This window comes from Hyperoodon ampullatus (genome assembly GCF_949752795.1).
Source record: "Hyperoodon ampullatus genome assembly, chromosome: 2".
Lineage (NCBI taxonomy): Eukaryota > Metazoa > Chordata > Mammalia > Artiodactyla > Ziphiidae > Hyperoodon > Hyperoodon ampullatus.
The window spans coordinates 123155903-123170675 of record NC_136915.1 but is presented as its reverse complement, the minus strand read 5'-3'; the positions used below and the strand labels follow the sequence as shown (position 1 = coordinate 123170675).

The following is a 14773-nucleotide window of genomic DNA, read 5'->3' as shown; positions in this document are numbered from 1 at the left end:
ATGTGGGATCTTCCCGGACCAGGGCTCGAACCCGTGTCCCCTGCATTGGCAGGCAGATTCTTAACCACTGAACCACCAGGGAAGTCCCTCATAATGGCTTTTTAGAAATAACCTTTTTTGTGAGGGTAGAGAATGCTGCAATAAGACAAGAAAAATCTCAAAAGGCCAGCCAATAAATTGAATTTTCTCTTTGAGTTCAGACCTTGAAACAGTCCTCAAAGCTAATTGCCTGTCCATTGTTTACCAAAAATAATAATAATAATAATAATAATAAAACTTCCTTGCTTAGTAAATATTCCAAGGCTTTTCAGCGATAGTCACAGATTACTTCCTGTCTGTCCACTCTTGTATTAATGTGGAAGACAACAGCATTTCACTTTTGCCAGTTTAATATTTCTTCATGTGTTTGAAGTGTAATATACTGATTCATCAGTGTATTCATGCTGATTAGTGAACCAGTACCTACTTCCTCTTTAGGGACTAGTTGCCCTCTTGCATTCTAGAAATGTAGTTTAAGTCACTTACAATTGATCGTGCCTTTTGCACATGTGTTTCATGTTGATCATACTCAACAGATCTAAGAAGGGGAATAACTTACACCTAGTTAAAGAACTGTTACATCAGAACTGATGCTTGTTGTCCTTCTAGGTACCCTCTTTCCAGTATCAGTAACTGGGAAACAAGTTAATTGTTAAAAAGTCGTTTTGGTGAGTAGAGAATCAGAGAAAGAGAAGGTAAATTGCTGGTTTAAAAGGCAATTTATTTTAGACTGTGTTGAATGTAAACAAATTATCCTTTCTGAAGGAACATGTCTATTCAGTAATTGCAGAATTTATTTAGAAGTTACTAACTTCCTTTTTTATGTTTTTTGATTTTGTTTTTTGTTTTTTCTTGGTTTGTTGGCTGTGAGGCATGTGGGATCTTAGCTCCCTGACCAGGGATCAAACCCTCACCCCCTGCACTGGAAGGCAAAATCTTAACCATTGGACCACCAGGGAAGTCCCACTAAGTGAGACTCCTTGAAGTGAGCTCCTTGAAGGCAGAGACTGGATCTATCCTTTTTTTCTTAGGTAATCATTCCGCATTTGTTACTATCTCCACTTCACTTAGTTGTTGTTCTGGGGTTTTATCCTGTTCCTTCATCTGGAACATATTTCTCTGCCATCTCATTTTGTCTAACTTTCTGTGTTTGTGGTCTCTGTTCTGCAGGCTCCAGGGTTGTAGTTACTCTTGCTTCTGGTGTTGTCCTCTCGTGTAGGAGCCTTGTCTAGAGGCTTGTGCAGGCTTCCTGGTGGGAGGGACTGGTGCCTGCCCACTGGTGGGTGGATCTGCGTTTTGTCCCTCTGGTGGGCAGGGCCATGTCAAGGGGTGTGTTTCGAGGTCATTGTGGGCTCAGGAAGACTTTAGGTAGCCTGTCTGCTGATGCGTGGGGCTGTGTGCTCACCCTGTTGGTTGTTTGACCTGAGGCATCCCAGCACTGGAGCCTATAGGCTGTTGGGTGGGGCCAGGTCTTGGTGTCAAAATGGCGGCCTACAGCAGAGTTCATGCCAATGAGCACTCCCCAGTACCTCTGCCACTAGTGTCCTTGTCCCCACAGTGAGCCATAGCCACCCTCTGCCTCCCCAGGAGACCCTCCAAGACCAGCAGGTAGGTCTGGCCCAGGTTCCTGTGAAGTCTCAGCTTTTTCCCTGGGTCCTGGTGTGCATGAGACCTTGCGTGTGCCCTCCAAGAGTGGAGTTTCTATTTCTCCCGGTCCTGTGGAGTTCCTGCAATTAAGCCCTCCTGGTATTCAAAACCAAGTGCTCTGGGGGCTCCTCCGCCCGATGCCAGACCTCCAGGTTGAGGAGCCTGACATGGGGCTCAGAACTCTCACTCCTCTGGGAGAACCTCTGCAATATAATTATTTTCCAGTTTGTGAGTCTCCCACCTGGTGGGCGTGGGATTTGATTAGATTGCAAATGCCACCCTCCTACCATCTTATTGTGGCTTCTTCTTTGACTTTGGATGTAAGATATCTTTTTTGGTAGGTTCCAGTCTTTTTTGTCAATGGTTATTCAGTAGTTAGTTGTGATTTTGGTGTTTTCATGAGAGGAGGTGAGCTCAAGTCCTTCTACTCTGCCATGTCTGGAATTCAACAAATATGGAATGAATGAATCAAAGCACTTTATACCTCTGGTTTTTGTAGAAACAGAACATGTCCAAATATCATTATCAAACTGTCCTTTCATGTATTTCATACTGATTTTCATATTCCTCCTTCCAGTCTTTTCTGAGATTTGTACTCAATCTTGATAGAGTTTGTGTTAATTAGATGCTTATGTTAATTTCTGTTGCTATTTCATTTATTGGTAAGCCTTACTGATTATCAGTTTTAGTAAGAGAATGCATCTTCTTGTCAATTATTTGATTCATCTTTTATGTATGTTTAGATTTTGACCACAGTGTTTATTTTAAATTGGATCCATAATAGCAAATATCTATTTCTTACATATTCAATTTTTTGATCTCCTTTAGGGGCATTATTTAGCTTTTCTTTTTAGGTCTAATTTCCCAGACTTTTTCCTTCATCCCTGGACTATCTTACCTCTAAGTTGTATATAAACTACATCTGGAAACAGTATTAGAAAAGAGAATTGATGAGTACTAAGCATTAGAAAATAATTGTCTTGTGATTATCTTATGATTTTAACATGCTGCATTTCTTTGGGTGAATTAAAGCCATGGGTATATAACCTTTTAAGTGCCAATTGTGTGTTTGGCTATTTTGTACAGTTTTCCTAAGTAAGGACTGTTTGCTCTTACTCTATACATGCAAACACATGCACATGTATGTATACATATTTATACAGATGTACATATATAATATTTATTTCTCAAAACATTCCTTTCCTAATTGATCTTGAAATGAGGTGTTGGTCTTGTATCTGTGACAGTTACTTGATGGGGAGAGCAGGGTACTGTTTAGCAATAAGTTTTATTTCTCTTCCAAATGTCACACTGCCATTCCTTCTGTTTTCATTGAAAGTGAAAGCTGTTTCTATTTTTAAAAGTTGGGCAATGTATTCTGGTTTGACTGTTGAATGTGTTGAGGTGTACGGTAATTTGTCTTAAGTCTGGTCTTCTGTTTCACCCAAAGGATCGGAAGGATGAAATCGCCACTGTGGAGACCATCAACAACGGCAAGTCCATCTTTGAGGCCCGCTGGGACATTGACACTTCCTGGCAGTGCCTGGAGTACTATGCAGGCTTAGCGGGATCCATGGCCGGTAAGCCCTCACCTGGCCTTCTGTGACCAGCTGACAAGGAGGCAGGAGAGCAGAGCCTGGGGGGGGCAGGATACAGATTTTGGAATTAAGACAGGCCTGGGTTAGAATCCTGGGCTTGGGCTTCTCTGGTGGCGCAGTGGTTGAGAGTCTGCCTGCCGATGCAGGGGACACAGGTTCGTGCCCCGGTCCGGGAAGAGCCCACATGCTGCGGAGCGGCTGGGCCCGTGAGCCATGGCCACTGAGCCTGTATGTCCGGAGCCTGTGCTCCGCAACGGGAGAGGCCATAGTGGTGAGAGGCCCGTGTACCACAAAAAAAAAAAAAAAAAAATCCTCGGCTTATCACTGTCTACTTCGGTGACACTGAGAACTACTTTATCTTTCTTTATTTAAACTGGAGATGGTAATCTCTATCTTCTTGGTTATTATAAGGATTAAATGAGATGATGTATGTAAAGCACCTAGCCTCATACCTGAGCTGTAGAACAGGTTGTGGAAAAACCAATTCTTGTAAGAGTCAGTAAGTACATCATATTTATTAGTTTTACCTACTTAGCAAAAAATTTTCTTTGTCTAGGAAGAGTACATCAGTTTACATGTCAGCTGGTTTATCAGGGCCCATGAGGGCTCTGGGGAGCCAGAAGTCTGAGGTTTCAGGGTCCTCAGACTCTTCAGCTGCTGAGTCTTTCCCTATTTCTGTTTCATTTCATCTAATTTATGTAGTGGATGCTTGGTTAATTTTTAGAGGGTTATATTGAGTTGAACGAACATGGTTCTGAAGGATAGAAAGGACTATTTATGTGAAGAGAACTTGCAGAAGCAGTGTAAGAATGACTAGAATGAACAAAAGAACAGAGGTGGGGTGAGCCCAGTGGCTGGGGCCTGGGAGGGGGCTGGTCTGACAAGTCCAGAGTGAGTCCAGGTGCTGGTGGAGTCTTGGGACAAGCGGTACTACACTCTTCTCTACCCTCTTTTTCCCCTTAGGCGAACACATCCAGCTCCCTGGCGGATCCTTTGGTTACACCAGAAGGGAACCACTAGGGGTGTGTGTCGGAATAGGAGCGTGGAACTACCCCTTTCAGATCGCCTGTTGGAAGTCGGCTCCAGCTCTGGCTTGTGGTAAGAATGAATTATTCCTCTACCTGTGAGCCACCCTTTCTCCCAGGACACGGTTTCACCCCTGCCCTACCCCTTAGGGAGCTTTGACGTTATACACACAGATCGTGTCTACATTATTCCCATTTTTATTTAATTTATTTTTGTTTATGGGAAGGAAGAAAGTTAATTTTGGTCTTGGAGGTCTTTTTTTTTTAAACTGTCAAATGAATTAGATTTGTGCTACTTGTAAGTTCTCTTCCTTTATGGACAGGAATTCTGGGCATGAATTTCTGTGTAGGGGGTAGCACTTAGGAATTTTGACTTCATTTAGGAAGCAGAAGATAAACTTCCTCCTTCATTTGTGTCTTAAGAGAAGTGATAAACAAGGCTTCCATCGGAGAACCTTTGGCTGATTAACAAAAAGTTTTCTCATGCTATTTAAAGAGAAGAATCTGTCGGAAAAGAAGACATTGTACCTTAGAAAAACTGTCAGGTTAAAAAAGCTTTGCAATGTCATGAAGAACCTAGGGGTAAGACAGGAATAAAGACACAGACCTACTAGAGAATGGACTTGAGGATATGGGGAGGGGGAAGGGTAAGCTGTGACAAAGCGAGAGAGAGGCATGGACATATATACACTACCAAACGTAAGGTAGATAGCTAGTGGGAAGCAGCCGCATAGCACAGGGAGATCAGCTCGGTGCTTTGTGAACGCCTGGAGGGGTGGGATAGGGAGGGTGGGAGGGAGACGCAAGAGGGAGGGGATATGGGAACATGTGTATATGTATAACTGATTAATTTTGTTATAAAGCAGAAACTAACACACCATTGTTAAGCAATTATACTCCAATAAAGATGTAAAAAAAGGGCTTCCCTGGTGGCGCAGTGGTTGAGGGTTCGCCTGCCGATGCAGGGGACATGGGTTCGTGCCCCAGTCCGGGAAGATCCAACATGCCGCGGAGTGGCTGGGCCCGTGAGCCGTGGCCGCTGAGCCTGCGCGTCCGGAGCCTGTGCTCCGCGGCGGAAGAGGCCACAACAGTGAGAGGCCCGTGTACCGCAAAAAAAAAAAAAAAAAAAAAAAAAAAAAAATAGATGTAAAAAAAAAAAAAAAGCTTTGCTATGAGGACACTGTATTGAAATGCAGCTTTTTTTCTTTTTGCTGCTTCATGTTCTTTTTGCACATTTCTCTGTGACAGAGGAGAAATAGAATTAAGTTACTAGCTTTGGGTATTTGCATCAAATTAATTAACCTTTCTGGTCTTCAGTTTCAACTCTTATAAAATGGTTCTGATCATACCTACTTCTTACTACTGTTGCAAATGTTAAATGAGATTAATATATGCAAAAAGGCCTAGATATGCAAGTGTAAGGTATTATTGGCTGAGACACTGCAAGTGTGTGGCTTGGGGTCTGTTTAATGAGAGAAACCAAAGTGGGAAGAGCAAGATATATTTACTTATTAATAACATTTTTGACCTAGCATTTGATGGGGAATAGGAAACAATTGGAGGGGCTTCCCTGGTGGTGCAGTGGTTAAGAATCCAGCTGCTAATGTAGGGGGGACACGGGTTTGAGCTCTGGTCCGGGAAGATCCCATAGGCCACAGAGCAACTAAGACCGTGTGCCACAGCTACTGAACCTGTGCGCCTAGAGCCCGTGCTCCGCAACAAGAGAAGCCACCGCAATGAGAAGCCTGCACACCACAACAAAGAGTAGCCCCCCCTCACCGCAACTAGAGAAAGCCCGCATGCAGCAACGAAGACCCAACACAGCCAAAAATAAATAAATAAATAAATAAATTAAATTTTTAAAAAAGGAAACAATTGGAGTTGTTCTTGATGTGTCTTCTTGTCTTTCTTCAAAGGATCCTGTCTTAAAAGTCTTCCTGTGTTTGTGTCTCGGTAATGCAGGTAACGCCATGGTCTTTAAACCTTCTCCCTTCACACCTGTGTCCACACTGCTGCTGGCTGAAGTCTATACTGAGGCCGGCGTGCCTCCTGGGCTCTTCAACGTGGTGCAAGGAGGGGCTGCCACAGGCCAGTTTCTGTGTCAGCATCGCGATGTGGCCAAAATCTCCTTCACTGGAAGTGTGCCCACTGGCTCAAAGGTGAAGACAAGACCAGTATAGGAGAACATAAATGGCATGTAGATCCGGCTGTGTCAAGCTTCCCCAGAATATATGTTGGAGGCTTATCCTCTGATTTTACCCAGCTTGTATTGGCAGGGAGGCTGTAGGTATTATTGGGCAGAGGTCTGAAGTGTGCTTTAAAAGTATGAAGGATAATTAGAACAGCCCACTGGTGTTAGGCTCATTGGGGATGGGAGTCATCTTCTCCTGCCTGTGTCTGAGAGGGCAGGCCCTGAGCTGCCACTTGTATTGTTTGGTAACTTACCTCATCTATAGCAGCCACCTCGGAAGAAAGGGTATTTTCTCAGTTTATTTCAGATTCATTGTTTTGACCTCAGTTTGTGCTCGGAACTCTGTCCGCCTTGAACATAGTAACAGTAATACAAAAGAGTTTCTGCCCATTACGGTCAGGGGAATTGACAGTATTTTTTAAATGAACTCCCTATTCAGACTACCAAGTGCAATTCTGTGGATTCTCTTCAGTGTTCTGGAAAAGAATATTTCAAGTAGACAGAGGACAAAGTATACTGAGAACAAGGCTGTAGGTCATGCATAGTTCAGGATGACTTTGGCGGGTCAGGATCTTGTTAACGTAGCACGTAATCTCATTGGTGTTAGACTTCTGAATGCTTTTGTTCTTGTTCTGTAAGATCATGGAGATGTCAGCTAAAGGAATTAAACCTGTTACCTTGGAACTTGGAGGCAAGTCTCCACTGATCATCTTCTCAGATTGTGATATGAAGAATGCTGTGAAGGGGGCACTGATGGCCAACTTCCTCACGCAAGGCGAGGTGTGTACCTGACCCTGGAAGAGGTTTAATGGGAATCTCCACCCCTTCATCTCACAGCGTGTTTTTTTTTGTGTTTTTTTTGCGGTACGCAGGCCTCCCACTTTTTTTTTTTTTTTTTTGCAGTATGTGGGCCCCTCACTGTTGTGGCCTCTCCCGTTGCAGAGCACAGGCTCCAGACGCGCAGGCTCAGCGGCCATAGCTCACGGGCCCAGCTGCTCTGTGGCATGTGGGATCTTCCCGGACCTGGGCACAAACCCGTGTCCCCTGCATCAGCAGGCGTACTCTCAACCACTGCGCCACCAGGGAAGCCCTCACAACGTGTTTTAAAGCTTGTTATTTTGAAATAATTTCAGACTTACAGAAAAGTTACACAAATAGTACAAAGAATTCCAATCTATCTTTGAACCAGGTCCCTCAGTGTTAACATTTTATCACATTTACCATTCTGTTGGTATGTCTATACCTACATATGCATATTATTACTGTTTTTTTTCTGATCTGTTTGAAAGTTGCAGACGGAAGATCCCTAACCTCTACATTCCTATGTGTATTTCCTAAAAACAAGTGCATTCTCTTAAATAAGCACAAAATACTTAGTAAAATATATAACTTGATATTAATGTAGTACTATTACTCAATCTATAGCCCTTATTCAGATTTCTCCATTTGTTTGACTAATGTCCTTTTAGAAACAATTTTTTTTTTTGCTGGTCCAAGATCTAATCCAGGAAGATGCATTGCATTTACTTGTTGTGTCTCTTTAATTTCACTTAATCTGGAACAGTTTTAAAGTCATTCTTACCTTTCAGGACTTTGACATTTTTGAAGAATACAGGCCATTTATTTTGTGGAATGTCCCTCATTTTGGGTCTGTCTAGGTTTTGTTTGTTTGTTTGTTTTTTAATTGGACTCAGGTTATGCATTTTTGGCAAAACACCACAAAAAGGATGTTTTATATTTCACAGTGGTGTTGCTGACTTTGATCACTTGCTTAAGGTGGGTCTTTACTGTAAAGTTATTGTTTTTTCCTTTGTGGTTAATAAGTATATTGTAGGAGATAAAGTGAGACTATCTTGTTCCTTATCAAACTTTGACTTACTAGTGTTAGCACCCTTTGTTGATGTTTGCTGGAAACATTTTTTTCTGGTGGTCACCAAGTGGTGTATTTCCAATTCTGTTACTCCTTCTACATTTGTATAGTTCACTGTCTATTACAAGAAAGAACTTTTTTCCCTTTTCCCTAGTTTGTTTTTCATTCATTATATCAGCATGGATCCATGGATTCTTATCTCATTCTGCAAGTTATAACCCATTACTAGTAGTATTTATTTTGATGCTCAAATAATTGCAGATTCAGATAGTGGGAGCCTCTTTCTGTGACTTTTTGATATGTTCTCATTATTCTTTGAGCACTTCTTTCCTTTCTGGCACAGCAAGGTGTTCTAGACACATCTTGTGCTTTCTCTGGTGGAGCTCTGTAATGAGCCATTTCTCTAAAGAGGCTTGGTTCCATTTAGTGGTAAATGGTATTTAGAAACCAAGATCTGGGTGCCAGGTGTACTCGTTTCTAGTGGAGTGTCATTGCTCCTATGTCTTCTCAGAGGCCAGAGCCAGCAAATATATAATTGGCATATGTGTATGTATGCACACACACATCTATTTATGAATCCATCTATATTAATAACTACAAGTTTATACAGATATTTCCAATCATTCCAATACTGCAAGGTTTATTTTAGCCTCCTCCCTTTCATATTTATAATTTCCTTCTCTGACAGTGAGACATTTAGCTTCCATTACTCACAATATATGTAATTACTCCGTCCTAGAATATGTTTGTAATAGTTTCAGATTTGTGAAAGTACACTACTGTGAAAAATAAACCTTCTAACTAGAGTGCAACATTTTTTTTTTTACAGCTCTTTTTGTCTTTAGCCTGGGGTACAGTTAAAATTCTGTGTTCAGAAGTTAATGAGTCAGTTCTTCCTTTACCACCCCCTTCAGTATGGTTATGATATTCATTTTAAATAATGAGTTTATTCGTTTCTGTTTGTATTTCATTTGGGGTTTATTTTCACCCATTCTTGCTTTAGGCGAAATACTGACATGGTTCTAAATGTCAGAATTTTACCAAAAAAGCAAAAACAGAAATGGCACTCCTCCTATCCCTTGTACCCACTCCCGTTCCCTCCTTCTTCCAGTCCATCCCTATCCAGCCAAACCTGTTTCTCATTTTTCCTTCCTATTTCTTTTTACACAAATGACCAGGTACTGTATATTTCTTACTTTCTCTTCTTTCCTCAACGAAAAGGATAGCATATTAGAATTACTGTTTTGCTTTTTGCTTTTTTCACCTGGAAATCACTTCATTTCATAGAAATCTTCTTTCTTCTTTATAGCTGTGTAGTATAATTCCTTGTATAGCTGTTAGTTTATTCAACTACTCTCTTTTGGATGGGCATTTAGTTTCCAGTATTGTGATTACAAACAGTTCTGCAGTGAATAACCTCGTGCACGTGTGTGTTCACATTGTTGGAGATATATTTTCAGAGTAAATTCCTAGAAGTGGTAAATGTATATGTAATTTTTTGTGCCTATTTTTTGTGGTAAAATATATATAATATAAAATTGACCATGTTAATCATTTTTGAGTGTACAGTCCAGTGGCATTAAGTACATTCACATTGTTATGCAGCCATCACCACCATCCACCTCTAGAACTCTTTTCATCTTACAGGACTGAAACTCTACACATTAAACAATAACTTCATATATCCTTTTCTTCCCAGTCCCTGGTAACCACTATTCTACTTTCTTTTTTTTTTTTTTTTTTTTTGTGGTACGCGGGCCTCTCACTGTTGTGGCCTCTCCCGTTGCGGAGCACAGGCTCCGGATGCACAGGCTCAGCAGCCATGGCTCACGGGCCCAGCCGCTCCGCGGCATATGGGATCCTCCCAGACCGGGGCACGAACCCGTATCCCCTGCATCGGCAGGCGGACTCTCAACCACTGCGCCACCAGGGAGGCCCCACTATTCTACTTTCTATCTATATGGATTTGACTATTCTAGGTATCTCATATAAGTGGAATCAAACAGTATTAGTCCTTTTGTGTCTGGCTTATTTCACTTAAGGTCTTTAAGGTTTATCTATGTTGTAGCATGTGTCAGATTTTTCTTCCTTTTCAGATTGCATAGTATCCCGTTGTATATGTATGCCACATTTTCTTTATTCATTCATCTACCGGTGGACATTTAGGTTACTGCTACCTTTGGCTATTGTGACTAGTACTGCTATGAACATTGATGTACAAATATCTATTCAAGTCCCCGCTTTCACTTCTTTTGGGTATATACCCAGAAGTGGAATTTCTAGATCATATAGTAATTCTGTGTTTAGTTTTTCAAGGAATTGCCATACTGTTTTCTACAGCAGCTGGGCCATTTTACATTCTCACCAACAATGCACAAAGGCTCTTAATTTCTCCACATCCTTGCCAGTACTTGTTATTTTCTGGTTTTTTTTTTGGTCACAGCCATCAGAGTAGATGTGAAGTAGTATCTCACTGTAGGTTTTTATTTATATTTCCCTTATGATTAGTGATGTTGAGTGCATATATAATTTTATAAGATAGTGCCATATTCCCCTCCAAATGGCTTGGACCAACTTGCATTCCTACCAACAATATATGTGTGCCTATTTCCTCATGAGGTAAGGGGTGATACTTCATTGTAGTTTTAATTTCAATTCTCTAATTATGAACGAGATTGAACATCTTTTCTAGGCTTAAGGACCATTTATATGTGTGTGTGAATTGTGCATAACTTTTATCCAATTTTATATTGAACATCTAGTCATTTCCTTCAATTCTTTTTGTAGAGATTTTTTTCTTATTCACACATAGTGAAGTTCACTTTGTTTCTTTTTGGCCATGCTGCAATGCTTGCAGGATCTCAGTTCCCCAAAGGTTTGATCCCCCCAAGGGATCAAACCCGGGCCCTTGGCAGTGAAAACGCCAAGTCCTAACCACTGGGCTGCCAGGGAATTTCCAACTTCACTTTTTTTGGTGTGTTATACTATTAGTTTTGATTTTCCCTCAGTTTTTATAAGTTATTTAAATATTGGTGATAGTACCCTTTATCTGTGATGTATGTTGTAAATGTTTTCTTCCAGTTTGTTGTCTTGGCTTTGTTTAGGATGTTTTTGCCATGCAAAAGATTATTAATTTTATGTAGTCAAATTTATCATTTTTTTTCTTTCATTGCATCTAGATTTTGAGTACTAGTTAGAAAACCTTTTCCTGCACCTAAGTTATAGAAGAATTCACCTATATTTTCTCTTGGTAATTGGTTTTTTATTCTATATTTAGATTCCTTATACATTTGGGGTTTACTCCTGTGTACAGTATGAGATTGTATCTTATTTTCCACATGGCTAACCAGTGGAACGATTTGTTACTAATTCATCTTTACTCTAGTGGTTTTAGATTCTACCTTTATCATAAACTAAATTTCCTTGAGTACTTGGATCTATTTTTGGACTTTCTTTTCTATTCTACTGTTCTGATAGCATTTGAGTAGTATTTATGTTCATGTCTGTGGGAGGTCTAAATAGTCATTACTTGTGTGTGTGTGTTTTTTTAAAATTTTGGTTGCGTTGGGTCTTCGGCACTGCGTGCGGGCTTTCTCTAGTTGCGGCGAGCAGGGGCTACTGGGCTACTCTTCATAGCGCTGTGTGGGCTTCTCATTGTGGTGGCTTCTCTTGTTGCGGAGCACGGGCTCTAGGCACACGGGCTTCAGTAGTTGTGGCACGCAGGCTCAGTAGTTGTGCCTTGCAGGCTCTGGAGTGCAGGCTCACTAGTTGTGACGCATGGGCTTAGTTGCTCTGTGGCATGTGGGATCTTCCCAAACCAGGGATTGAACCCATGTCCCCTGCATTGGCAGGGGGATTCTTAACCACTGCACCACCAGGGAAGTCCCATTACTTGTGGTTTTAGAGACAAACATTGACTCTGAACTGCCCTAGGTTTTTATTAGACTCAAGGCCTCAGTTCTTGATGTATTTTTACTCTTCAGTCCCTTCCACTCTTACCTCCTGCTCTCAAAATACACAGCCAAATTGAGCATCTGAGATGAGGAAATAGGAAAAGTCCTATGGGTCATATGGATCTATTAATTACTTTAAGGAAATTTATACAGAAACAAAGGCATAACTTTTATCTCAAAGGGCAGAGAGTTTGTGTGTGGGGTACTATGTCCACAATTACATGTGTGATCCTATTCAGTATGGTGATTATTTTTAGAAATGGAACTAACCTTTAAAGAAAGTATACTGTCTCTTTTAAATTTAAAGCTGTTGGACTTTTTTTCCTTTTCCTTTTTTCCCCCTCATCTACATATAAATTTTTATGTGTCTGTCCTTTAGGTTTGTTGTAATGGTACAAGGGTATTTGTGCAAAAGGAAATTCTTGATCAATTTTCAGAGGAAGTGGTGAAACAGACCCAAAGGATAAAAATTGGAGATCCCCTTCTGGAAGATACAAGGATGGGTCCCCTGATCAACCGACCACATCTGGAGCGAGTCCTTGGGTTTGTTAAAGTGGCAAAGGTGGAGGTGAGATGAGAGGAGGGGGAGGGGTAGTTACTCCTAGGTTACTTGCTCTATGCTTCTTTCCTATGGGCATATCCATTTGGGAGCTGTATTCTGCATTGTACTCGCAGTGGAGTGACTAAGTGTGCATTTGTTCAGGACACAAGTGGCATTTCGGGAATGCATACTGGGGTTTTATGTTTAACATAAAATATGCGTTCTTTTTTCTTTTTTGGCAGGGTGCTAAAGTATTATGTGGTGGAGACCTCTACGTACCTGAAGATCCCAAATTAAAGGATGGGTATTACATGAGACCTTGTGTGTTAAGTATGTCCTCTTCTTGTTTGCTTTTAAACAGTTTGAATTAAACGTCAGATAGACAAGAATATTTATAAACTGTGTATATGGTATAAGGCAAGGGTTGGCAAACGGTGTGTCCCCGCTACTCAGATTTAAGGAGTAGAAGTCCTCCCTTACCTTGGAAGCCTCATATGTGACCCTTCTCTTCTTGGACGATAATATCAGTTACCTGGGACTTAACTGGGTGTACAGCTGTTGTTCTAGAATCAAGGCACTCCAAAAAAAATGAAAGGGCATGTTTGTTAAAAATTCAGTAATGAATTTCTTTTCTCAAGAAAGTTGGTAAAGAATGTGCTTTTCTTTGAACTTTAGGTCATCAATATAATAAAACCAATTTGTTGGACAATATATTAATATTTTCACAAATTATATGATATAACAATTTTAGCACTTCCTTTCAATCTGAAACATCTCCTGGTTTGGACAGTCAAGTATGTGGTCATCCTACTGTCCTCACACCCATCTCCTTCTCTTCTACTGGGGGTGACACTGTTCTAGATGTTGTTGTTGTCATTTACTTTTCTGTGTCATTTTATATTGTATGTTAGTATCTCCTATAAAAATATTGCTAGTTTCCTTGGCTTTAAAAAACTATATATAGATGGAATTATGTTGTATAATTCCTTACACCTTATCCTGAAGATAGATTCAGCTGATTTTTGTCCCCAAGGTTGATAGTGGTGTCACACTTTTCAACACTTGATATTTGGTGCAGTTTAACCTTTAACCTTTAGGTCTTGCTAAAAAGCTAAGGATCTGCTGAGGTTTAAGGGCTGTGAATTTAGCATCCATGCCATGGATTAGCTTGTAGCTATTAAGGAAGAGGGAAAACTTACTATATGTTTTTACATAGAAAATACAGGTTAAACAGTAGTGTATATGGTATTATCCCAAATCTATTAAAAATCAAATATGTGCATGGGAAAAAGAAGGAACAGAGAATATGCATCATATTTTTTCAAAGGAATCATGTTTTTTGTTTTAAATAAATTTATTTTATTTATTTATTTTTGGCTGTGTTGGGTCTTCGTTGCTGCACATGGGCTTTCTCTAGTTGTGGTGAGTGGGGGATACTCTTCGTTGTGGTGCATGGGCTTCTCATTGCAGTGGCTTCTCTTGTTGTGGAGCATGGGCTCTAGGTGCATGGGCTTCAATAGTTGTGGCACGGGGGCTCAGTAGTTGTGGCTCACGGGCTCTAGAGCAGAGGCTCAGTAATTGTGGTGCATGGGCTTAGTTGCTCCATGGCCTGTGGGATCTTCCCAGACCAGGGCTGGAACCAGTGTCCCCTGCATTGGCAGGCAGATTCTTAACCACTGTGCCACCAGGGAAGTCTGCATTATAATATTGATAGTGGATTTCTCTAGATGCTGGGATTAAAGGTGATTTTTTATTATACTTTGTGCATTTCTGAATATTACAGATTTTCTACAGAGAACATGTATTTTACAATTAGGAAAAAAAATATTTTTAAACAAACTGTGAACCTATGCAAAGGACAGGGAGCTAACTACCTTAACTTCATTCTAGTGATTCTGAAAGGCTTGTT

General features: G+C 40.8%; 1 protein-coding gene across 2 annotated transcripts in view; it reads left to right on the top strand.

Moving 5' to 3' along the window:
• The window catches only part of ALDH9A1 (aldehyde dehydrogenase 9 family member A1), a gene marked incomplete at its 5' end in the record, with an annotated part of 29617 nt that overhangs the window by 7132 nt on the left and 7712 nt on the right, over nucleotides 1–14773 (top strand). Inside the window, 6 exons of one of the 2 annotated variants that reach the window (XM_079698608.1) lie at nucleotides 3137–3266; nucleotides 4248–4382; nucleotides 6272–6468; nucleotides 7140–7280; nucleotides 12703–12891; nucleotides 13107–13194. In XM_079698608.1, the coding sequence (XP_079554734.1) occupies nucleotides 3137–3266; nucleotides 4248–4382; nucleotides 6272–6468; nucleotides 7140–7280; nucleotides 12703–12891; nucleotides 13107–13194 (880 nt within the window). The remainder of the gene's footprint in view (nucleotides 1–3136; nucleotides 3267–4247; nucleotides 4383–6271; nucleotides 6469–7139; nucleotides 7281–12702; nucleotides 12892–13106; nucleotides 13195–14773) is intronic. The other variant, XM_079698609.1, reaches the window with a different exon arrangement.